The 26,581-nt window shown below is 38.0% G+C and overlaps 1 protein-coding gene across 3 annotated transcripts in view; it reads right to left on the bottom strand.

Moving 5' to 3' along the window:
* Nucleotides 1-26,581, bottom strand: part of LOC113964108 (collagen alpha-1(XV) chain-like) — a 129,818-nt gene that overhangs the window by 80,731 nt on the left and 22,506 nt on the right. For 2 of the 3 annotated variants that reach the window (XM_027675983.1, XM_027675984.1), the window contains exons 3-5: nucleotides 6,278-6,825; nucleotides 3,311-3,385; nucleotides 2,797-2,889 (exon numbers count right to left, since the gene is read on the bottom strand). In XM_027675983.1, the coding sequence (XP_027531784.1) occupies nucleotides 2,797-2,889; nucleotides 3,311-3,385; nucleotides 6,278-6,825 (716 nt within the window). Of the gene's footprint in view, nucleotides 1-2,796; nucleotides 2,890-3,310; nucleotides 3,386-6,277; nucleotides 6,826-12,814; nucleotides 12,984-26,581 lie in introns of those variants that run through there. The other variant, XM_027675985.1, reaches the window with a different exon arrangement.

Below are 26,581 nucleotides of genomic sequence, written 5' to 3'. Positions count from 1 at the left end.
CTAGGTCTTCTGAAGAAGGTATGACATTGCTGTACTACTTCGACATTGTCAGATCTTGAAATAACATTTTGGCATCCAAGACTGATCTCACATGCTTGGAAAATTAAAGGAAAATGTCGCATTTTTACTCCTTGGGGGTGGTATATAGTGATAAGCAATTGCTATTACACTTTCAGGTCCCTATTCATGTAAATCATAGATCTGTCACTATTTTTTAGCAAAATAAGAATAATACTTGCTCATTAAAATAGAAATTTTCTACTTTTTGTACTCTGCAACAGCAAGTAATATGCTGAGATTATGCTGAGAAACAACATTCTTGTGTGCTGTTTTTTGCTGGGGTAGAGTTAATTTTCTTCACAGCAGCTAGAATGGCACTGTGTTTGGATTTGTGCTGAAAATGGTGCTGATAACACAGGGATGTTTTTGTTATTGCTAAGCAGTGCTTACACAAAGCCAAGGCTTTTTCTACCTCTCACCCCACTCCGCTAGTGAGGAGGTTGGAGGTGCACAAGGAACTGGGAGAGGACACAGCCAGGACAGCTGACCCCAACTGACCACAGGGGTAACACAGGCCATATGGCGTCATTGTAGTATATAAAGCTGCGGGAAGAAGGAGGAAGGGGAGGATGTTCAAGGTGATGGCATTTGCCTTCCCAAGTCACCATTCCGTGCAACGGACCTCTGTTGCCCTGGGGATGGCTGAACACTTGCCTGCCCATGGGAAGCAGTGAATTAATTCCTTGTTTTGCTTTGTTCATGTGTCTGGCTTTTGCTTTACCTACTAAAGCATCTTTATCTCAACCATGAATTTTCTGACTTTTCCTCTTCCAATTCTTTCACCATCCCATTGGTGGGTCAGTGAGTGAGTGGCTGTGCAGTGTTTAGTGGCCAGCTGGGATTAAACCACATCTTTCAGAAGGAGGAATAAAAGCCAAAAACTCTACTATTGCTGTGTGTAATTTTGAATAGTGCAAGAAGGTTATTAAACAGAAACTTAAAATAATAGCTAAAAGAATTAAGTTTTTCTAAATAGAGTAGCTATCCAGACATCTTTCTTGAATTAGCTGCAGTTGCATCCAAATGAGAAAAAGGCAAAGCACAGTAAGATTTCTGTATTAAATTTTGAGGTGTGATGCAAAATAAAGAGGAACCGTCAAGCACTGAGTGATTTTGCTGCCATTCAGAAGAACCCTAGCTGGCTGCAGCAGTTCAGCAAAGTAAAATTCAAGTCCTGCATACAGTGAGGAATTACCCCATGCAGCAGTACTGGCTGGGAGCCAGCTACCTGCCTTTTGACATATTAGAAGAAGACAAGAGAGGAAGTACTACCTCAAGAAAGAAGGCACAGTCTTATCAATGTGTACAAAATCCTGATATGAGGGAGCAAAGAAGACAGAGCCAGATCCTTCTTAGTGGTAGCCAGCAAAGGGAAAAGAGACAATGAACACAAGTGAAAATACAAGAAATTGTGGTTCTATGACAGTGAAAAAACTACAATGAAACAGAGAGGCAGTGGAGCCTCCATCCTTGAGGAAATCCAAAACACACTGGCACTGAACAAGCTGCTCACTGAGCCTCCTGCTGTACCTGGCTCTGCTTTGAGAAGGGAGTTAGACAGGATGTCCCTCCCAAAACTTGGCTAGTCCATGATTCTGTGAAAAGCACAAGGCAGACCAAAATGAGTTTAATGAGCTATATGTAAAATGCATAAATGTTAATAAAATTTAATAAATAATCTCTTTTCAAACACATCAGAAGCAGGAGGCCAGGTCAATACTCAACAAAGTTGTAAAATGAGTTATCAGAGAATTTTAACCTCATAGCAAAAAAAAAAAGGTTTCCTTGCATTCACGTTGACCTTGGAAGAGTTAGAATTCCTGCAAAAATATTATTGGGAAACTCAGCAGAGGACATGTCTAAAACTGAAGTCTTTTTACAAAAAGGGTAGGAAACATACTAAGTGAATGACAACCAAATAGTATTCACCCATGGATTCTTGAAGGATTCAATAATGAGACAGCTAAAGTATGTGTTATATTAGGGAAATGTGAGCATGTTTCTGTAAATTCATTTCTCACAAACCTACTGATTTTCTCTAGAGGAATCAATGAGTACTTGGATTTAAAAAAAAAAAAATACAAGAAGGATAGAAAGTTTCATTGTGAGAAATGGACTGGAACATTTAAGCCTGGCACAAAAAGGGAGAGGGAACACAAAGTGATTAGGTATCTCTAAAATCGTGAATGTTATGTTATGGTTCACTCTATTTTCCTGTTGATGAACTACCCAAGGAGACCTGAAGTTAGCATGTTCAGAAAGGCAAAACCAAAAGGTTTACGTCCTTCACAAAACCTGTCATTAAATATGCTGAGGAATTTTGAAGCAGGAATCTGGGGATAGTAAAATTTGCATGTGTTAAAAAAAACCAAACAACAAAGCAAGAAATTCAAGGATGAAAAACTCAGATGAGGTCCACTGAACTCATATATTCTTGGCTCCAGCATTTCCTCAGATAAATATTGATGCAGAGTAAGAGAGTATTCCCGATAAGTGTCATATTTATGTTCCCAATCTGTTTTATGTTCCCAAAGCCCTGGTTGCTGGTTACTGTCAAATATACCAGATTTTTGATCTGGCACAGTGCAGTCATTCTTATGGATGGGTGCATGTTGTTCTCATAGAAGCCCTTGGAAGTTGCCAAATATGAAAAACTAGTGATCAAATCCAGACCTCACCATCTAAAAGAGTAATATTAAACCAGAAATTTAAAGCAATTAAATCAAACAAATTTACCCTCATGGGAAGATGGGAAGGTGAAAGGACGCCTTGTGCCTCAGAAACTTCATGTTCTTGAATGCTGCCATTGCCACTGCTGTCCCCTGAAGCCTGCGCAAAACCCAGTCATGAGAGCAAGTTCATAAAAGTCAGGGAAAAAAAACATGATCTCGAAGGAATTGGCAGCTTCAATGCAGAAAAAAACCTTTTTCTTTTTCAGTTGGTGAAGCCTCAGTGTCATTATGATGTTAACTTACTTCAGTACTTACAACATTTCATTACCCTTCAGAAAAATAAAAGCCTTAGTTCATTTTCTGAAAGCTGTTTCAGACAAAATAAAATGATGCTTTTTGAAAAGCCACTTGTGAGAGCTGTATAGTCCAAAAAAAAATTATTCGCACACAGAGATAGTTTTAAGTATGATAAAATGTTTCTAAGAAGAAATACTACATTTAGGCTTATTAAAAATATCAAATGGAAAATGACTTTGAAATCTCTGAGGCACTGAGCAAGTGTTTATAAGAATACTTACATAAGGATCATCATCTTCACAATGATCTTCGGTAGCCCTTGGGTCGGATTTGATTGTCAGATGTTGAATTGAGCCCTGCATGGAACATTAAAAACAGTTCAAGGAAGTAATATTTTAAGTAGCATGTGTGAAAGGGTTGGGCAGTGGGAATTAAACAAAGCACCAAAATACCCCAAACTGTGTTCTGATTTGGTTTAAAATTGTCTGAAGCATAAAATTTTATGATAATTATGCCAATTTAAAGATGTAAATACATTCGTACATTTTCCTTTTGCAAAATGTTGAAAAAATTGAAGGTGACAGAATACAATGGCTGTCACATCCCAGTGACGCTACAATTGCCACATCACATTGTTAGTGCCCTCCGTGAAGGATCTAGTCCTGGATTATGTCCTAGAGTCTGTAAAGCACTGTCTCCTTTTTCTAGTTATGAAGTGCATTGCAGCACCAAAATTGGCATGTAAAAACCCCTAACAATGGAGACAAAGGATGGGAAGGGAATACCAATAAGTGATGAAGTGGTTCAGAGAGAAATCATCTTAAAACTTTCCAGAGAGGAAATAAAGGAGAAGGATTTCCTAATAACAAAGGTTTCTTTTTTCAGAGTTACAAACTGTACTTCTCAGACATGCTGAAGGAGCAGTAACAATTTAATTTTAAACACTTAACTATTGTTTCTTGGATTAGAAAGACTCAAAGTACTTTAAGAAACACATGAGGGACATTTCCCTATTCTGGGATTTCACAGTTAGACATGTTGCACACATAGGGCAGAAAGACGGATATTCAAATCAAGAACTATCTTACCTAACACACATTACCTAGGATATTTTAGAAAGGAATAAAGTCTGTGATTCTATCTTTAACAATCCTCTAATTTCTGTACCTTTAAAGATCGTGAAACTCGTAGTTGGTGCATCTTGAGTTTGCTGGGCATTCTGAGGCAACAGCTCGGTAATCTCAACCATCCTATTTCTCTCAAAACTTAGCAGACAACTCAGATATTTAACAGTGTCAGACTGAGTAACAGTTCACTGAAAAATGATACATGAAAGAAGGCACAACCAGACACTTAAGCAGTGATGCTTTTTTTCACAGTACAAGCAAATCACATTTTGAAAACATATTTTTCTCCTCTTGCTCTAATCTGTGGCCCTGTATATTCAAGGAAGCAGAATGGAGAGCTCTAATGTTTCCCAAGTGTTGCTGCTAGCCAATTACTCCAACTAGGAAAGTTATGGTTCAGTCTGCCATGGTAGGGATGATAGATCCGAGAGACTGTATTCCCTCTCTGGGTCTGGTGCCTGCTGCTGCCTTCCCTGTTAAAGCTGGTTTTCAGCATCTGGTATCATCACTGATTCGGTTATATTTGGTTGTTGTCTGGTTTCTACTTTTCTTTACAAGCATCAAGGCTAGATTTTCCTTCGGTTTCAATAAATCTGACGATAATTACATTCCTTTTGTGTCTGACAACCAGAGTCTGAGACACATGAATTCCCATTAGCCAGAGCAAACAGCAACTGACATCTATTAATTTGCACAATCTGCTGTGATTTGTTTCTGTTTTGGGCAATTGATGTAAACAGTTCTTGGCATACAGACAGAGTTTGAGGAGGGATCAGCCATTTAGTTTTTCTACCCAAAAGCAATTGGGTATGATGAAGCAATATGAAGGCATAGGACCTAGAGTACAGATCACGATTAGTAGTAATGAAACAATCAGAACATTGGCTGAAATTGATGTACTCAATATAACATACAGAACAACCCATTTTAGTGGAAATGCATCATGGTGTAATCCACCATGTGTTCCTGTCACCATATTTACAGATTTATTGGTGATAATCTCAGCAACTGATCATCACATGTGTTTTCCAGGTGGGGTACCAGAGCGGTCTAATTTTCCTGAATGATTCTCAATCTTACTTACTAATCAGGCATCCACAACACTCCAGTCATCCTATCTGTCTAAGAAAGGTAGCACCAGCAAGCAATCTTCATACATTTCACTTTCCACCACTTATTTGCTGCTAATCGATATAATCCTGTAATTCTAGGTGTTTAGACTAGTCAGATAAATGATAAAAGTACATTATCCTTGCTGCTTACCAGATGGAGCTCACAACCGGTCAGTACCCCTGAACTCTGGTAAGAACATGTCTACTCTCTAAAGAAAAGGATCCACTCAGTTTTGCACTGCTGCTTTACTAGTTTAGGGGAAAAGACATTAATCTCACAAAACACTCTACAAGTTTTGAAGTACAAGGGAAGCACAAAACCAAGACGGAACAATTGTGACATTTCCCTTTCTGTTTGACAATGAGTCAATCTCACGCGTAATGACTGCTTTCACATTTCTGTTTGCAAGCTCAATCGCTTAGAATTCCAGTCAGGATGTAGCAGGAAGGATGCTTGCACTCAAGCTAAGAAGGCTTGAGAGGCTTGTAGTAGTAATTTTGGTCCATTCTATTTTTCTGAAGCACATGATAAGCTTCAAATAATACAAAAACTGTAGAAATACAGCTTTATCTTCCAAATATCTTTATCTTTGATGACATCATTCTATTTCTGATGTCAAATATGAGTACCTAACTTATAAGAGTTTAAAATATTGACTTTATAGTAAGGTATTATTCTCAGAAATTAAAAACATGGATACTCTGAACTCTGCCCTTTGTAGAAAGGGCATAAAAATTTATGTGACATATTTACTTTGAAGTTTCAAATATTTAAACTGAACATGGAGCTTAATACTTGGACTATTAATAAACTTCTGAGGTTCTCAGAACATTTGCATTTTAAATCAGAGTTTATATATCTGCACTACCCAAAGCCTAGCCAGGTATGGAAAATACAAACTATATAATTTGTAACCTCATTTGGGATATAACCATTGTAAGCAGACTTTCTTGAGTAGAGAGTACATGCATTAAACACTGACACGTGAATTTATCAGACAGCACTTACTGTGAACTTTTCCAATCCTGTGGCTCCTGCATTACCAACAAATATCCCAGAGCCAGATTCAAATACCAAGGTTCGAGCTGACCTTTGAAACTGAAGCCTCTGATATTCTTCACAGTCCATGAACAAAGCAACATCATTTTCCTGAACAGTCACTGTAAACCTATTCCACCTGTTAGTCATCACTGGCACTCTAAAGGAAGCAGCCTCTCTGGAGATATGGGATCCAGGCTCTGTGTAGTACATAATGATTCTCTGGGTGCTGTCATCAACTGGTGAAATTCTCAATCCCAGGTAAATTGTTTTCTGGAAGGCGTCTGTTATTGCAAACAGCACTCCTCCACGATCACTGTTTGGTTTCACTGTAACTACGATAGCGAAATCTCTGTAGAAAGGCGATGGTATTATAGCACTTGTCAATCTACCGATGTTGGAATCCGGTCCAAAGCTGTAAGCTGGGAACCCTCCATAGCCAGTGACAAAGTAGACGGAAGGAGGAAGAGGAACTCCTATTAACTCTGTGAGGTCAAGGTATGCTTTTGAGCCTCGCTCTGCAAAGTGCATAAGAAAAAACCATGTTATTTACTATTTAGGTGCACAGCCCAATTTAATTTAAATGATTTAGGAAAGGCTTGAAAAACTGAAATGCAGTGTCATAATACCAGGAACATACTCCTAATACTTTAGGCCACAGTTCAGGTAGTGCTTAAACATATTTAGCTATGTAGACAAGTCATTCTTGTCTAACTTGTCCCTTGACTAACTGAGGTTACTTATGTGCTAAAGAAAAGCATATGTAAACATTTGGTGAAATTGAATGGCAACAAGTATTTCTTGAAAGATATATTTACTTCAAATGTCCATAAACTGCAGAAAATGCTAAATGTGCTTGCAAAGTGGATTCAGTGGAAATTGAGCAACCTTTTGTTTTTTAATAAACTGAGATCCTTTATCCTCCCAAGCTAAGACAGCAATAGTTCTCTACAAACAGCATGATACAGTTTCACATAACAGGATAAAATTTACTGTGGATTTACTTTAGCCCTTGCTTCTACAACAGATGTTCGATCTTATTTATGCCCTATTCCCATATTTATCTCCTTAGTTGCACTATGTACATAACAAATACTGTTCAGCAATTAAAATTCATTTTTGAATTTCTGAATAGTGTTTGTTATGTTTTGAAATCAGAGTATTTATGCTTTGGCAATCACACAGAATTATGTATGTCTGCCAAACACGCTGAGAGAGACAACTCCTGCCTGGCAATGAAGGAGCAATGACAACAGCTAAATATCTGCACCCAATTTTAACTAGAACCTTGGGAAGGCAGACTCTAGCAGCATACCAGAAACAAAACTTCTACCAATTTTCTTCTTCTAAGAAGTAAAAGTAAGCAAAAAAAAAAAAAAAAAGATAACCTTTTTAATCATAATGAACAACTCAGGTCTGAATCTATACAGAGCTCCTCTTCCAATTTTTAAATTTACTCAGTTACCTGTAACTGTAGTGGCTATATAGGCTGAATAAATTCAAATGGAATAGAAATGGAAAAGGTATGACAGTCCATCTGAATGTTGCAAACAAAATGAACTGAAAAACTTTACATGAAATATCTGATTAAAATCAGGCAAAATAAGAGAATCTCACTCTTTGGTCTGAAAACTGGCAAGCTGGTTCTGATGAAGAACTAGAGAGAGTTTCTTCAACTGCAATATTCATTGTTTCATATGCAGTACCAACCTGGGCTATGTGTTGCAAAGTGTTTTCCATTGTACTTGTGGCATTGCGAAGAAATTGTACAGTTGAAATTAATCCTGATCTATCATCTTCTCTGTACCTTATAATCATAGAATCACAGAATCATAAATGTTGCAAAAGACCTCCAGGATCATCTAGACCAGAGTCACTGTGTTCACCACTAAACAATGTCCCTAATTGCCACATCATCATGCTTTTTGAATACCTCCAGGGGAAACTCATTAACTGAAAAAAGGCTGATGTGCTTCATACAGAAACAATTTCCCTGAAATATTTTTTGAAAATATAGAAACTATGTTTAGAAACAGAAAAACTAGCTCCTTATTCAGAAACCAATGCCCTTAGGCACTTTTAAATGCTTTACCAGATAGATTTTTTTTCCCCTTCTTAATAGTTTGAAAAATGGACATACATTTTTTCTGGCCAAGCACAGCTACCGATTTTTTGATTGTGAATCTAATATTGAGCCATGTTTTCTATTCACACATATATACACATAAAGGAACCTCAACCACAAATAAAATGTATAAGCCATTACGCAAGAGTAAAAAGGTAAGGAAAATAGTAATCTTGAAGGAGAATACAGGAACTGTGTACAGATACCAAACCTACATCCCAAAGAGCCATGGCAAAGTGATCAAGAATGCAGATGGACAATATCTAATGCAACCAGCAATCAGCTTATCAGACTTGGATAGCAGGATGCACCCTAGAAGCAAAACTAATGAATACAACTGCATTTTCCCATTTCCCATTCTCCAAGGAAGATTTGGTGATTGCAAAAAAGCCTGTTCATTCTCCCCACACAATATGTGAAGCTGCAGTCTAGCTGCTGTTTCCCAATCACCTACCAAACAGAAACACACAGAGCCCCAAACACTTGCTTTTTTAGCATTGCCTCTGAGACAAATGAAACTTATTTGCAAAAGGTGGCAGCAAAAGACAGTAAAGAATCAGGATTTTCATTCGAGTAACATAAGTCAGAAGGCTTAGCAAATGTTTGAACTTCAGTGAGGCTGGAGTTGAAGCTTTCACCTATCTACTACAGAAAAACAAAACAAGAATCTTCCAGCCAAATTCTGTACTTACAGCTCATCCCCAGCTATTAATGGATTTATGAGGGCCTACAGATACAATTAAAAGTAGAATATAGACTTACAGCCACAGGTATTCAATTATCTCTGATAAAATTAATGTCTTCCTGATTTAATTATGTTAGAATAAAAATACTCTCTTATTCCCTTACATGAATAGCTAAATGCTATGTTAATTACCTTTAAACCAGCAGAATAATTTTGTTTCAAACATGTTACTACTAAGGCACTGGATATTGGGGAGCATCCAGAATTCATCCCATTTATGTCCATGTTTCCTAGACCTGAAGCACTGGAAGGTATAGTACAGAAGCAGCTTTAATATTAGCTATATTTTTTCTCAAAAAGTATAATCCCATAAATTGGGATGGTATTTTTTGTTACTGTATGTTATGGTTGGAACTGTTACAGAATTTGCTAATAGCTGGCAATTCTCACTGAGTAGCTCCAGGGACCATTTGAGAAGCATCAGTGTGTGGTAAAAATCATCTTGTAAATCAGTATATGGAGTGTTTCAATACTGCAGATGACAATATTAGAGGTTGATTTGGATTTTGCTTTTCTTTTATTGCATTTTCTGGATGTAATTACCTAGGCAGGGTGGACTTGCAAACCTGTGGGATCCAAAATACTTTTCCACTGCTCACAAGGGATGAAGCACAGAGGAAAGAAAAAATACTACCTGCTTGGAGGTACATTTGCTTTAAACGTTAAAGAACAAACACAGTATTTATATCTTATAAATGGGAAAGGAGGCAGAGGAAGGTCCAGATTCATCTAATTTATTACACCCTTCTGTGACTTTTTGTTTAGGAGCCTTCCTTCAGACATGTTAATTGTCTTTACAGAAAAACTGCGGAGTGTAACCAGTGACACCAAAAAGGCAACTTGCTCCAGCCCAAGAGCTTCTGAGGGCATGTCGCTCTCTCACAGTCTACACACACAGATTTGACTCCTACCCTTACAGGAAATGGACCCGAATTCAAATACATGGATGTAGATGAAAGACATATCCAGAGGTCAGGCTATATCTGTGCTATAGAATTGAGAGCAGTAGCAAAGATCCCTGATCATTGAAAGAACACGGATGCAGATAAAATGCCTGGTCAGTTTAGGTGGAACACAAAACCTGGTTGGATGCACAGTTCCTGGTACCCACAGCACTGCTCTTTGGACTGTGTGCACACATGACCACATCCTGGTTGCCTCCTCCTAATTCTTTCCCACATGGAGCAGGGTAGTGCCAATGCTGGGCCTGATCCAAAACCACTGATAGATCAAGCTGCGTCATAGAACCATGCAATGATTTGGGTTGGAAGGGACCTTAAAGATCACCTAGTTTCACCCCCACTGCCATGGGCAAATCTTCCATTAGACAGGGTTACTCAGAGCCCAACCTGGCCCTAGGGATGGGTGTCCACAGCTTCTTTGGGCAACTTGTGCCTGTGCCTCACCACCCTTATGGTAAGGAATGTCTTCCTAATATCTAACCTAAACCTAGCCTTCAGCTTGTATCCTATCACTACATGCCATTGGGAAAAGTCCCTCTCCAGCTGTCTTGTAGGCCCCTTTAGGTACTGGAAGATGCTATAAGGTCTCCCTGAAGCTGCTTCTTCTCCAGGCTGAACAATCCCTACTCTTTCAGCCTGTCTTCAAAGGAGAGGTGCTCCAGCCATCTGATCATCTTTGTGGCCCTTCTGTGGACTCACTCCAACAGGTCAATGTCTTTCTTGTGTTAGGGACCCCAGATCAATGTCAGTCCACTGAAATTAGTGGAAAGAATCCTTGTGAACCTGGCAGGCTTTGCATCAGACTATCAGTGTCCTTATCAGCGAATCCATGTACTTGATGACCCATTTTTAACAAGCATGAGTGAAGTGACATATGAAACTCTATTACCAAGACTGATTTTATTTGCCTTTTTATGGTTGTTTGTTAATATTATAATGAATTGCAATGTTTATATTAAAAGCTACTTTAGGAGTATGATGAGAATCTGGACCTTTCTTATAAAGAGTAATTCTAAACCTGAGACACTTGGAGTAGGGTATTCGTATTTCCTGTTGTCTATGAGAGCTCACCTAAAACTTGCAATACCCACAGTCCCTGTTTCCAGTTAATACACTGCACTTCTTTGCAACCTAACTTCAAAGGTGGTATAAATATATACAATCATACAGGCTTTAGGAAATTACTACGAGTCAAAGACTACAGGGTTCCCAATAAGGACACTTTGTCAGTGTACTTTTATCCTTGGTTTCTTCACTAGAAAATATATCAGAAGCAGAGCTCAAAGGCAAGGCCCTCATCTCTGACACAGACAGAATTACCCATCTTAGCCCCATTTAAAAACATACCATTCCAATGGCCCAAGTTTGAAAGAAAAGAAAAGAAATATTTATAAGTCCTTTGAGCAAAAGAACATGATTGCCACTGTATGGTGAGATGAACATGTTGCACTACTGCAAAATAAACACACTACAGTTCTCTTCCATTCTCTGAGAAATGCTTGAGCTCCACTATCTCAACTACATGAATGCAAAGACTGAAGTTACAAATATTTGTCATATTTGGCCCCAACCACTTACTTTTTAGCAGTAATATTTGTTCAGCTAAAATTTTAAGGATTGTCACATTTAGTTCTTCCATTATGTTGTTAGCTAGAAATGCCTTTTAACACAATCATTCAGGTAAATCAACTGCCACACTTAGCCCAATTCTGCTCCATGTTTATGAACCATGATGGGTACATAAAAGACCCAGAATAACATGCTCAAGTGGATGTTATTTGCTAAATGTAAGAAGACAACCAGCCTGTTGATAAAATCATGGCAACTATTTTTAACTTGGTCAAGAGAGGGCTTGGATGGCTTCAGAGGTCTGGGAATGGGAGTGGGGTGGGTGCTGGCTTTTGAATGAACTCATTACTTTCCCTTTAATTTATAACTTAAGTTCACCTAGTGTTTCCTTCTGTTCCTCTTCAGAGATTTTTATCAGAGCTGCTGTCCATAATCCTGGCCCATGCCTGTTAAAGTCCATTCGCTCTATGGTGCTTGACTTTGCATCCTGTGAAAGAACACCTTGTGTCACTGCTGTTCACTGCTGCATGAGCCTTGCTGACAGCCCCTTTTCATGTTCTTTTAAGTAAATGTGATAAAAGCTATATTCTATGAAGTCTTTCATAACCAGACCAAGCTCAAGGCAGCCAAGGCCAGGCACTTCTGGGTCTGTAAACTTGATCCAAGCTGACCTTGACCTTGCTTCCTTGTCCTCTTCCAATCCAAATAATCATAACTCTAGGTTGTAAGCTCCCTTTCCAGCAGCATAAATAAACCATCTCTTTCTCAGTGGCATAGTGTACAGCCTGTGCTGTCTCTACTCTGCATTCAAGAAACCCTGTAACTGTAATAGAACATTATTTTATACTCAATGCAGTAACGAGGTGCAGTAAGAGAATTCCTTCTTCCCTGCTGCCAAAGTGCATTTATTTTGCAGTTAACAAGAAATATTTATAGCAATAACATAAAGCAGAGAAGGATTTCCACATCTACCCAACAAAATTTAATCAAGTACTGCAAAGAGAAAAAGAAGGGAAATATTTTAGCACAGTCCCAGATGTACTGCATGAAACAGAAGAGGCCAGCATCACTGCGCTACCAGGAAGAACAGCATTTGCTCCACTTACCCAGCTTGAACACATTTTTTGCTGTCATTAATACACTGTTGGAAAACAAGAATAGAGTATATTGGTATTAAAGGCTGGAATGTTTCCTTCCAGATGCCTCAGGAAACCTCAGAAGCTCTTTCTAGTGGTGTTGCACACGCAGAAGTAAGGCTGCAGCCAGCAGGAGCTGCGGTACTTAATGACACGCCAGATCAGCGCCGACATTTCTTTGTGTAAACTGTTTTCCAACACTTTGAGCCAGCTCCCGCTTTTACGTCATTGTCATTCTGCCCTCTACTGGGCAAGAGTAGCTAAATATAATTAATTAAATATGCATCTATATTGCACAAAGTACTGTTTGTTTGGTTGGGTTTTTTCCCCATTTTATCCTCTTTGAGAAACTTTATTTCATTACGATGATTTCAAACTAACCACCAAATTAAAAAAAGTTTTCTTCCATACAAGTCTTTCCCCCCCCCAACCCTGATCTAATACTATTTTCTGATTGTTTTGATAGTTGTTTGTGAAGATGACCTTCCTTACACATTTTTGTGCATGACTGGGTTTTTTTGCACATAAATCCAAGGCTTTGTAATGTGCACTCAATGACCAGTTCTCCTTTAATGACAAAATCTGTGTTTTAAACATATTGGTTTCTTTGAGCCACAGCAGTATAGAATATCAAATATAGCACAGAGACCAAATATTCGTGTTCCTCAGAAACATACGAGAGGCAAAAGTGGGAAATATTTAGCAACTCAACTCCAGTGGTGAGGCAAACCTAACTGAGCTGTTAAGCAGAATGTCAAGAGACTGAAACCTACCATTATCTTCTTCATGATATAGGTCAACATATGGTTCAGGCTATATTTAAGGTCAAACAATCACAGTGACCCATGTAATTTTATAATAATATGTGCACATGTGTAGGCATACACGCAATTGTAATGCTACTTGTTTGCCTTGTTCTGTCTTCTCAGAATCCTGAAAAAGTCATATGATGAACATTATCTTATGATCGCTATAGCAAAGGCTGCCTCCATTTTTCACATTCCCCACTTCTTCCTTGACTGTAAATACAAGGCCCAGGACCCCCTCACTGGTTCCATGATCCCCTCCATTGGGAGGCCCCCATTAATGCACTCCACCACTCTCTAGGGCTGCTTGTGCCCTGTTGTGTTGCTCTTGCAGGCTTCTAAATTCACAGTAAGTATTTTGCAGTGTTTAGAGAGCAAGTTGTTGTTGGGGTGGGGGCAAGTACATGTTTGGTTGAAGAACTTTTTACAGGTAACTCTGCAAGTCTGGAAACTCAGAGTCCTGTTTCTCTTTCTGAGTTTGCAGCCCACTGACACTTTTCTCTTTAATTGCTCTACTCTTTCCATGCCTGTTTCACACTTGGCTTATGAGGCCTTTTAAGCCATTCAGTTACCTGTGAAAGGCATTCCTTTAAACATGATTCCCTTTTCTCGTGCTAATCCTTTGGGGATGTACCAGGTCCATTTAAGTTCAGGTTTTTTCTTTACAATTGCATAAATACCATGTATTCCATATGCACTAGCACAGAAAGCAAAGGTGAATAGCACAAATGCCTTTCATGGAAAAAGATTTCCAGACTTGTTAGGACATCCACCCTCCTAAAGATAACTGAACAAAGTTAAGCTGTGTAAGTATTACAGAGTCTACATTGAATATTGCAGCTGTCTGATAGTAGGCACTTGTGACAAGGCTGGACACTGACTCTATGAAATAAAATTTGTGTGTGATGGACATATGTAACTATGATATGGACAATCTGATTGCCAGCTAGAGGGACAAGTAGCCTTTAATGATTGCAGGAGAGCAGAAGCTTTTGCATTTCACCACTAGGCAGCAACACAGCACTTCATAAATCAGAGCTTTGGCTGAGGAGAGAAAATCACTTATGAGTCACCAGTGTCAGTGTCTGCTGTGCAAGCTCTTTTACAACTGCTAAGCTACCATATGTTTTAATTTCCATTACAGTCATAACAAAACAGATGTGAATTATCACGCTACACTTTTTCTTTCACAATGACCTTAGAAATCAAAGTACAGTGCTAGCTATTTTCTTGGGGAAAAAGAAAATTCTTGTTCTTGTTTTCTCTTTCCCTCTCTCTTTTTTTTTCTTGAATTTTAAAGGAGAAAATTCTTGCAAGACCATGACCAACACCCTCATTGCAAAAATAGATGTATTTCTAAGATCATGAAGACAGCTCTCTTTAAAACACTGCAGAGGCAGACACTTTCCTAGGTTTAACAGTTATTCATGCCAGCAAAGAGTCTCTGGCCAAATGTGGAAAAACGGACGCTGACATAGTCTGGCACACTGACCTGCATATAAATTCTCATCCCATATAAAGAGATTTAATGGGAAGCAAGAGTAGACAACTCTTAATCAGCAGCTCCTGCAGTTGCCCCTCCTGTCTTTGCTAGACTCTGTCTCCACTACAAGGTTCTGTCATCGAACAGGGGTGTAAGAAGGATATGGGCAGGTGGGATTTGTGTGTTATAATTTGCTCTATGAAAGTAAGAAAATTAGAAGCCTTCACCTAGAAATACTCCTTCACTTCTCACACCTGCTGTGATACACCTTATCTCTTATCTCAAATGATTTGAAATGCTACCATCTCCCTATATTTCTCATGTGTAATATATAATGTATTTCTGCTTTTCCTCTGACACTGTGAATGACCCAGAAAGCTCTCTCTTGTCAGAAAATCCTGCTCCAAACCATGATGTGCACAGTCAGTGCTGGTATAAAAAGGCAGATGTCATGCTCCCTGCTCATCCCACTTTCAGGACATCTGTTCTGTCACAGCGGTAAGCGTCTGTATGTTCAGTGAGGCTTGCCTTCAGGCCAGCTTTGTATGCTGTGTGCAGTTTGATCTTGCAAGCACACCCTTAAGCCTAACGGAGAACACCCCATGATAAGCATTATCTCGAATATGTCTGAAAAGGCTGTTTGCAAGGAATTTTTGAGTGGGACCTGAGAGAAACAGAGAGCTGATATATACTTTTGTAGCTTCTACAATCTGTTACAGTCTCTGAGTTATGGAGACTGATACATATATAAGACATCATCAGAGCTTTATGCAAAGCTTTATGAGACCTTCTACTAACCTGAGAGTGGAAAATCACTTAGTTCCAGGTCAGGTTAGATCAGAACAGAAAAGTAAAAATATTGTAGTAACTGAGATTGTGTTTTGGCTTTTTTGTTTTGGTCTTTGCTGCTTTAGGATTTTGTTGGTGGTGGTGGTTTTTGTTTTCTAAAGATTAAGGGCTATGGACCAAGTAAAGTAAGGAAAATTAAAGGAATTTTTATCCAACCTTGACTCTTCCACAGCACTGTGGCACTTGGTGGACTGTGTTCCTCTCTCTGATGACTAAGCTATCCATCCTTTTATGTTAAGCAACAGAAGTTGGTATTTTGTTACTAAAGTTTTATTTTCAAGTCCTTAGGAGAACTTTTATTGTCTGCCAGGAGCATCCCTTTCATAACTGTTCTTAAATTTATGTACCTGGCATTTATCATTGCTTTTCATCCTTTTAAGTGTATTCTCATATATTCTTTACGGTATTGGATCCAGTAGCTAATAGTTTTGATATTATAAACGGCCAGGATTCAGAGAAGTTGAAAAACAATTGTGAGATAGATAATATGGGAACAGTAAATATTAAAAGTATGTCTTTTATTGGACATTAACATTTCTGACAGCTAAATGCTTTTATGGTATGAATGCACCCGTAAAAATGTAGAAATAAAATCCAGCCAACATAATCCCTTTTCCATCTTCCTTTTTTATCCAAGAATTTAATTTCCCAAGAGCTGCATTATACTACTTTTATATCTTAGTGTAAATCACATATGTTTTTATTATTTTTTCATTTCCCCAATGAATGCACCAAGTTTTTAAAAAGTCAATTGATTCTAAACAAAATATCATAAAAATGTCATGTCTGACATTTCAGTTTTAGGTTGAAATCCTGGCTAAAGTCCTAAGTGAAAGACCTTCTGGTTTTATAATGACTCCTTGATATAAATTCCTAGAATTATTTGTTATGATTGGATTCTGTTGCCAGGAAAGGGTAAGCACTCACAAAATTTTTCCAGCATTTAAGACATCTTATGCAAATTTGTTGGTTCTCCAAACAGTCCCTCTCTTACTGGAGACACAAATAGCATTTCCCACCCTTGTTCTGTTACTAACCCATAAGGTTTGTAAGGACTTAAAGGCCATCAGGCCTCTGTGTCTTTATCAAATTTGGTGCATGCAAGTTCGACTAGAAGCAGACTCAGAAATCATTGCAAAGACATGTTGCAATTATATATTCATCATTTCCTTGTGAAACTGGGTTAAACTCAATGTATCACTGTAATACATGCCGATAGATCTCCCCTTGAACACAAATACAGCAGGCTCTTTTTTTTCAGCTCAGTGGAGTAACTGCTTCTACTGCTTACAAACCACAGATTTTCCACTGTGGGCTTCACATATCATCCTGATTTTAGCTACATGTCTTCATAAAGAAATATTTTGCAAAGCATCTATTACAGAAATTGTTATCTTCAGTAAGAGGAATATAGAAGTTTTCTTTAGAAGACAAATTAAATAAAAAGAGATGCTGGATATAGATATTAGGTATTTCACCCCATTCACACAGATGGAGTAAACCAGTGCAGTGACCTTACTTTCACCTGGCTTCAGATGTGCACAGCCTCAGACATTACATTATCCATGTTTTTGGAACTTTCTTCACAACCAGAATTACTAGAAGTTCAAAATAAATACTCAAATACAGACCTATACTGGCCTCACTGCTAGCTCTGTCAGATAGCTCTGAAAAGATCAATATACTCAAGAGAAGTTCTACAAACAAGATTTATAATAATTTTTTTGTTTTAATACCCCACTTCCAACTGAAATAATACCATGGAACACCAATAAACTGCTGATTTTTTTTCCCAAAAAGGCACCATGCAGAAAATGACCATGCTATGAAATGTGTTATTCTATGTAGATGAATACCAGAAGTCTTTTCTCACAGTCCAGCTCTATTTTCAGGCATGCACTCCCCTTTTTCATTCCATCTTCATCTACCCCTCATCACATGACCCAAAATGCAGTCTCAAGCAGTGGCTTGAGAAACTTGAGAGAGGTAAGACAAACTTTTACTTTGATTAAAAGCTTCATTTCTCTTGTGCTATTTCCCAGGAAATATGACAGGAGCAGTATGACAGCATTGGAAAGCCATGGATCAGATCTTTCATCGATGCAGTTCACTGTTTTAATCAGACTGTAGCACATAAGTAAGATTTTATATGTATTTATGTGTGCCAAAACTTGAGTTATTTAGGTATGACAACACTGGTCATTGCCTGACAACTAAATCAGATAGACTAGATTGCCAGGTAGATCATAATTAACAGTGATATCACTGACTCAAAGTGAAACAGAAGATAATATGTTTTCCATCTTGGTAACATTCATGCAGAATTATTGAACTAATTTTTTTCTGTGCAACTTATTGCCCTCAAGAGCAGTTCTCCACTGCTTGTATACAATGTGAATTAATCAATAGATTCTGTCTAGAATAACTGAATCATCTGTTAGATTTTATGCAGGATTTAAAGCTGTATGACCAAAGGGGGAAAAAATGAACTTTTTTTTTTTAATGACACAAAGAATATGTTTTACATGTGCATGGCCAAAAATAATTTCATTTCCTCCAGAGTATGTAGAGAGTAGACAAAATCTTATTTTTGGTAAATATTACATTTTTAGTTCAGTCAAATGTTATTTGATCCAAGAGCTGAAAATAGACCAAACGATAAAAAAGATAAAAGTAGCATACAGCAGTAATTCTGAAGTCTTAATGTTTGATATACAGTTGAAAGTCTTTCCCAGAGAATTCTCAACTGCATGCTATCCCAAACTTGAAGAGTATAGCTGATTTACATCTGTATCCAATATTTATAAATCCATTTAAACTGTGTTGGCATACTGGCCTTCTGCTTTTAAAAAGTTGGTTGACACAAAATGTTGTATTTATGGCTTGAATTTCAAAGGTTACTTTCTCAAGGCCATTAGTATTGTGATGAGAATAAAAAAGAGTTATGTCCTTAGAATTTATTGTGTTTTTGTCAATGCTTATTTGAACTGAATATTCAGAAAGTCAAAAAAAGAAACCAACATAATAAACAACAAACCACAAGGTTGTTGGCATTTTTTGGCTTTGATTATATGCTTTGCTCTTTATTTTCATTGTCTGAGCCCTCATTTGTATTTTAAAACACTGGTTTCACCAATTTCACTCATGATAAGCACAGCTGTGCCTTAGTAATAGCACAACTATGTTGCATAAAGGTTTAATTATGTCTGAATTAGAGGATACACTTTGATGTGTCAGACTTCAACAGAAGTCTTCAGATGGTGGAAATTATAGAGTCATGCAGCCTAAAGGCTATGCTTTCCATGTTCTGAGCAGCGAGTTCTCTAGATCCTTTCAGTTGTCTGCTCTCACCTCTTTTTATTTCCACCATCAGGGGAATCACTTTCCTTCTCCACCATGCCATATATAGTCAAATACGACCTCATCTTTGCTCTGACTAGCAACTTCTTGCCAAAAACACAGACAAAGACATGCCATCCAATGCCCTGGGCTCCAGCTTCAGGAGGTATTTTTCGAACTGTAGGCTTTATGAATAATGTTACAGGCAGTTCTGTAGCCCTATTCCCTGAGAACATACCACAGCTTAATCTTGTTCTGTGGCATATGCTACACAAACTACTGCCAGACCTGTGAACATTCATGAGCTTGTATAAGATCAACATGTATCAGCCTTCAGTCTCTTCTGAATGTGTCAATATTCTTGTCAACAAAAATGTCACAGCAATCTGCTAAACCTCCCCTCTCTGTCTCCTATTTCCTACTTACATTTTCAGACCTATCTAGAAAATGTAAAGTGAACAGGATCTAAATATTCCCTCTCTCTTATCAGTCTTTGAAAAGAATATTAAGCTTATATGGGTTTGGTTTTGTTTTGTTTTACAAGCTGTTCTAGTAATTGAATAGTAATACCTGTGCATGCTTTTCTGAGTGTGGAGCAATTAACATGACTGCTCTGGAATCACAGAGATAATCTATTCTTCTGGACAAAGTATTTGAGAAAAAATTCTGTGGCTGAATAGATTATGAGCATACAACATGTGAAGGGAGGATACAGCTTCAATTAAGTTCACATTTTCAATTTGACTTCTATGTGAGAAACCTAGAAGCTGATGTATCCGAATGTACATATTCTAAATGGGTTTATCTGGATAAATCCCTTTATTGGAAAATCCACTGTCAAATCACAACTCATTATTTGGAAAATGGTATCTTAGGAAAAGTCTAGACACCAGAAAATGTGATTAATAAGAGAGCAACATGTGGAAAAATCCAAAACTGTCTCAGTCCTCCAAGGTTAATGGTTCAATAGATACATATGGGTTGCTTAGAAAGCCAAGTAGGTGCAGCTTCCTACATCACAGTTTTAGATTGTGTAGCTTCACTGATTTTTTTCTGATTTTCCAGCAGGTCACAAAATCTTACCAAGAAAACCTCAACGTGTGGTTCATTCCCTGGAAGCTGAACATTAGGAGTTCTGGTTACACTCAGTGAGCTTTGACCTTCTTTTTACAAGCTACTCTATACACAAAATGTGGCAGTAATAAAAAGCATTCAAGTAATAGTAATATTGTAACAGGTTAAACCTGAAACAGTTATTAAAACAGAGGAGGAGAGATTGCTTTTAAATTGGTTTATCTAGGAAGCTCTGTACTTGTTAAAAAAACAAAGTAGTGTAACTGATTTTCACATGGGGTGAATCCTGGTGGTTTCAGTACAGCTACAACAATTTTATATAATACAGCAGCTACTCTCAATACCCGAACTGAGACTCTGCAAATGTGGAAACATATGGTTGACGGTAGACCCAAACTTGTATTCATCAGCTATTTCATCACTTTCTTATTTAATCATCACGCTCTTGTTTAAATCCTGAATATGTTCTACAGAAACATAAATTACCATTTGACATGATCATTGCAGCTGAATGTAGAAGGTACAACTAGAATATTAAGATTTGCAATACAGAGATCGAAAGTATCAATTTCCCCACACCTTCCCCAAGCACTTTTCCATAACGAGTAGCTTCTTTGTGAGCCAGGTCAGTTCCCAGTGGTCTCTCTGGCAGCTGCATTGCTTGATTTGGAGTAACACCAAGGAACTAGATGATACAGCCTGTGGGGTCCTATGTAGGGTTTTTCTGTTATTTTAAAGTAAGGAAAAGAATCATAAAGCTATTTTGGCTTATAAAATGCAACTACAGAACTTCAGACTCAACAGGGCAAGAGATTTATCTTGGATCTGACAGGATGTCTCTTTCTCCATCTGAAATTTTCTGGTTCTGTTACATGGCCTCATTGCCAAAGTTACACAGATATTAATGTATTTGGCTACACTCTCATATCTGGAATCTGAACATCTGCAGTGGCCTGAAATGACCTAGACATTTCTGATAGGCCAGAAAATTAAGACAGGTTTTTAAAAAACAGTGAGCAGATATCCAGAGCTGTATCCCAGCAGAGGGTCCTGTGCCAGACTGAAGGGGAACCAACAGAAAGATACAGATTTTGACCAGGAGGGAAAACAGTGTTCAAAAGCAATACCAGCAATACTGCCAATAGGCCCATATGCTGTTTTCAAGGCCTCATAGAATCCTCTGTGATCACCCATATCTGCACATGATTGAGTTTTTCCTGCTCTATTGATCCACCACTTGTTCTGTATGTCATGGAGTTTCTGTTGGAGCTTACTGCATGCAAGACGAAAGGCTGCTTTTCTTACATGGTAGGGTGGCTGAGCAAGGTGTGCTTGGTGAGCAGTTCTCTTCTTCCTCAACAATTCCTGGATCTCTTGATTGTTTTCATCAAACCAGTCATTGTTCTTCTTGAAGGAGGACCCTAAGGACTCTTCAGAGGACTGCGAGATGCTGTTTTTAATATGTTGCCAAAGTGTTTCAGGAGAGGAATCTATGGAATGATCTTCGAGCCTAGTTTGAAGGTCTGCCTGAAAGCTGTCTCTCACTGTAGCTGATTGAAGATCATTAACTTGACGCATCCTCCTTGGGATACTGCCCCTTTTAGGTTTGAACTTAAGGTTGAAGTTAAGTTTACAGCACACAAGTCGATGGTCTGTTTGGCATTCTGCACTGGGCATCACATGGGTATGATGAACATCGCGAACATCTCTCTGTCGTACCAAGACATAATAATGAGGTGCCAGTGCTTGGATCTAGGATGCATCCAGGTTGTCTTCAGACTATTTTTCTGCTGAAAGATAGTGTTGGTGATGGTGAGCTGCTGCTCCACACAAAACTCTAGCAGAAGGCAACCATTATCATTGCAGTTTCCAACGCCATGCTTGCCTAATACTCCTTTCCAGGCTTCAGAGTTCTTTCCTACTCTGCCGTTTAACACACTTAATGGCAACAGACTGCTAATAACAAACAATCTACTTATGAAGCAGTGCTGTATTTGAATTGCAACACAAAATGGTAGACAAAGAAGAGTGAACGTTTTCCCCATTGTCCTTCCTTTTAAGACTTTTCCTTGCCTTCATAAACACTTTTGCAGGAAGTGGTATCCTTGTCCATTGGTTTGATCATAGCATCAAAGACTTTATATTTTAGGAGACAATTCCTTGTAATTAAAGGAAAAATAAGCTATAAGGCCTGTATTCTGCTCTCGATCATTGCTGCTGAGATACACACGTGTATAGATATGTGTACATAGATATATATACTTTTTTTTTAAATTTAACTTATCCAGTTTTCACATTACGATGATACAAATTTTCTTTCTGAACCTACATAATCCAAAATGCACAAGTGTGACAAATTCATTCAAATTATGCAACCACTCTGGAATTCCCATAAACATTAAAACAGTATGTGGTAACAGATTTTTATTTTTTTTTAACAAGAGCTGCTCAGTCTAGTTTTGAAGCAGTTGGTAAAGCGTTTGCTAACAGCAGGGCCTTATGCTGCTTGATCCAGGTTTGCCTATGTGGCAGCTATAGATATTTCAGACTAAAACTGGATATTTATTGCTCATACATTTCCATTATGACAAGTCTGAAATGAGCCCTTGTATTTGTACTTAGTCCAGTAGTGGGACAGACTGAAAACAGAAGCTTTATTCTCTGGCATGCTTCCTGCACCCAAATGCAACAAGCATGAAGGAGATGTGGAGTACTTCAAGTAGGAATGGTTGTGGTTTATTCTCTTGAAAAAAAGAACCCAAAACCAAATAGTGGACACAAGGCAGAGGAATAATATGCTGAAAAGTGAAAAACAGCTGGAAAAATAACGTACTTCTCTTTGGAAATTAAAATTTATTTTACTATTGGGTAGTTAACAGCTAACAGGATTGTAGCATTTACTCACCATAGTCACTAATGAAATTAACTGACTGTGCCATTTTTGAGTAAAAAGGAGACTTTGTACAGGCCAAAGAAAGTCCCTCAAAAGGGATTGGAAATGCCTTGTGAGTTATGATTATTTTCATGCACCCATTTTGTGTTTGGTTTACAACATTGTTTTTTAATTAGCCATTTTTAACTGATGAAAACAACACAACAAAATTCTTATGATATACAAGTAGTTCTTCTAAGAGTTGCGTTGATGCACGTTATCTCATTGTAAAATAAAACATGAAGCCATGTCAAATTGGATTATAATTCTGGCATAGTTTTACAATACAATAAATTTAGATTCCAAGGTTTCTGGAATTGTATAAAAATACCATCACTTAATGCTAAGGCAGCAATTTCTAGTTTAGCTTTATAGTGTCTTTCTTTACAGTTTGCCAGGGATTGTTTGTCTCCTCACTGGTAGTATAAAGCCAATATGTAGGATTGAGCCTTGAGCTCAGTTAATGAGCTTAATGTGGAAAAGAGTTTCAACTTAATGTTGGGATTTGTGTATTCCTCAATTGGCCAGTTCTGTAGCCTACTTCTATGTGGAATTATAAATCCTTCAGCCCTTTCAGAGGGTCGTGTCCTGACAGCTGAAATTATTCTAGTTGACTGACAGACTTCAGTCTTTTCTTTCAATTTCTTTACTGTTGGAAACTGTTAAATATAACCAAATTCACAGGAGTTTTTTTTCATTACATACATTACTCCATCATTTATATACTGAGGTTCTAGGAATCTTTCCAGAGTTCTGTTTCTTCAGTGAACTAAACATTCACCACTATGGAAAAGAAACAATGCTTTACGGAACACACCTAGTTTCAACTATTAAAAATATAGAGCCAGGGAAAGGTAAAATTGAAATTACTTTTGAGTACTTGTACATTTTTTTACTTAATTTCCAAGAGGATCCCAAGCTGAAAGAGGAAGCATATTGATTGGATGCCTAAATGTAATACTTCTTCACTTTTTTCTTCATGTCTTTGAATTTCATCATTCGTAATTACGGCAATCATGCTCCCGACAAACATTTTTGGTTTTTAGTTTTCATTTTGATGGTAAAAATCAATGGAAGTTTATTGCTTAGCTTGTGAATCAGATAATCTATGACAAAATGCGTCTTAGCTCAAAAAATGAAGCCCTGCAAAGTATCATCTGCTAAATGTATCATCTAAATGTTAAATGCCTCAGTCAACATCAGATCTAAAACACGATTACAAAATAATAGGATTTATTTCAAAACACACACTGCTTGACTGTTTTCTTTATACAAACTCCTCAGTGTCTGCCTTTCTGATTCTACAGTTTCCTACATTCCATAGGAATTTTTTTATTTCCATACACTGATCAATGGAGTTACTGTTTGCATAACAGTAGTCTGAATTCACACTTTGTGAAAGATATTTTTCTAGGTGCAGATCTGTTAAAAAAATTAGCCATTATTAACCATTATTAACCATTTTTTTTGTGCAGCTCCACTTCATTTGTCCCCAGTATGCTAAGGGTTATAAGAGGCCATGAAGAGCAAAACTATTTATTTTAGAATCACATTTAGTAATTCTTACATTTTTAAGCACAGATTTTGCAAACTGTATTTAGAACTGAGGGCAGTCATAATTCTATGCTTATATAATATACTCTCCAGGCACACGTTTCACAACAAATTGTTTTCCAATGCCAGTGAAATGAGTACGTAATGTAGAAATACTTGATTAAAGAATAAAAGTAATGCCTTAAAATAACCCCTTCATTTCTAAAACATAAGTTTATTTCTCATTCCCATCTCTTCAGTGCTCATACCAGAACTGAATAATAAAGATAATAAAACTAGACCCTTTTTCCTCAGCCATGGAGTACAAACCCTTCCACCTACAAACTGCGGTGACTGGAATCCAGTCTTATATCAGGGTGGAACTGAGTTACAGTGTACACAGAAGAGGATGACATTGCCAGTGCTACTTTGCAGGATTGTCTTCCCAAGAAGCATTATGTTTTGCTTTCAATTGCTGGGCTATAGGGAATGCCATTTATATCAACCAGTTAGAAGTGTTAAAATATTTATCTCCAAGGAGGAACATCACATCTAGGAAGTTCAAGGCTCACCAGGCTAAGCCAAATCTGGTCTGATCTAGTAATGACCATGACCCATTTGAGTGGAAATTTGGAATAGGGGAACTTCAGAGTTCCTTTCCTTTCAACATATATTTCCATTATTTTGTTTTAAACGTGGAAAATCATCTTTTGTAGCTGTCATTACTCACTGATAGGTCACTGATACTACTGGCATTTTAAAGAGAACTAGGAGGCAACAAGTCTGCTTTGAGAACTTTGAGACTACATTGCACAAACTTTTATACGTGCACTTGAAGACAGGAACCTGCTCCATTGATTTCTATGGAAGTAACATGAATTTAGAAAAATCTTGCAAGAGTGGAAGAGTGGTAGAGAGCATTTCTTTCAAAGAAACCTTTAAGAAAAGGTTTATAGTGAAGCACATGGGGGTAAGAAGGAGGTGTAAGCAACAAATGCTAGGAAAGAAGGGTGAATAGGAATTACAGTAAAAAAGAAACACAGAAGAGGTCTCAGGCTCCTGGAGTGCTATGAAAAACCATACCATTAATTGTATGGTAAATACCAAGGCTACAAACACCTAAACATTAATACAGCTTTGCTTGCCAGGTATTTTCCATTCTAGTAATTTATATGGACACAATCCTGGGAAGTGTGGAAGAACAGCTTCCCAAGTTCTGCTTCTGTCAGTTTCAGAAGGTACTGGACATTTTCAAGCCTCTTCTCAGGATATAAATAGGCTGTGGGATAGTGTTTTTTAGGCTGGTTCAGAATGGCACTTAGAGATGTGCCTTTTGGGATATGACCCCACTGACGTGAGTACTCATGTATCTAAAAGCAGGAACGCGGGGACCCCTGGTGGCCTAGTGGTTAGCATGCAGGACTCTCACTGCTGCGACCACGGGTTCGAATCCCAAGTCCCCCGGGCAGATGGTAGCTCGTTAGCCCTGTGAGGCTATCCATCTATGAGAAGGTCACTCTAAACAAACCTACGTCCTGAGGACCTCACTGCCATTGTCCAAGCTTGCTTGGCCCCGGCAGATGAACCTTAGGATTAAAGGGTGGGCTCAGTTCAGCGCAGGCTGTGTCTCACCTAAAAAATCCATTGCGCAGGCTGGAAAGGTAAAAGACCTTTCCCCAAATCTTCGTTCGCGAAGACTGGCCATTATAAAAGCAGGAACG

Source organism: Neopelma chrysocephalum, unplaced genomic scaffold, assembly GCF_003984885.1.
Source record: "Neopelma chrysocephalum unplaced genomic scaffold, ASM398488v2 Primary Assembly neopelma1_26, whole genome shotgun sequence".
Classification (NCBI taxonomy): domain Eukaryota; kingdom Metazoa; phylum Chordata; class Aves; order Passeriformes; family Pipridae; genus Neopelma; species Neopelma chrysocephalum.
Note: the sequence above shows the minus strand (reverse complement) of the source record. Positions and strands in the feature narration are given on the sequence as shown.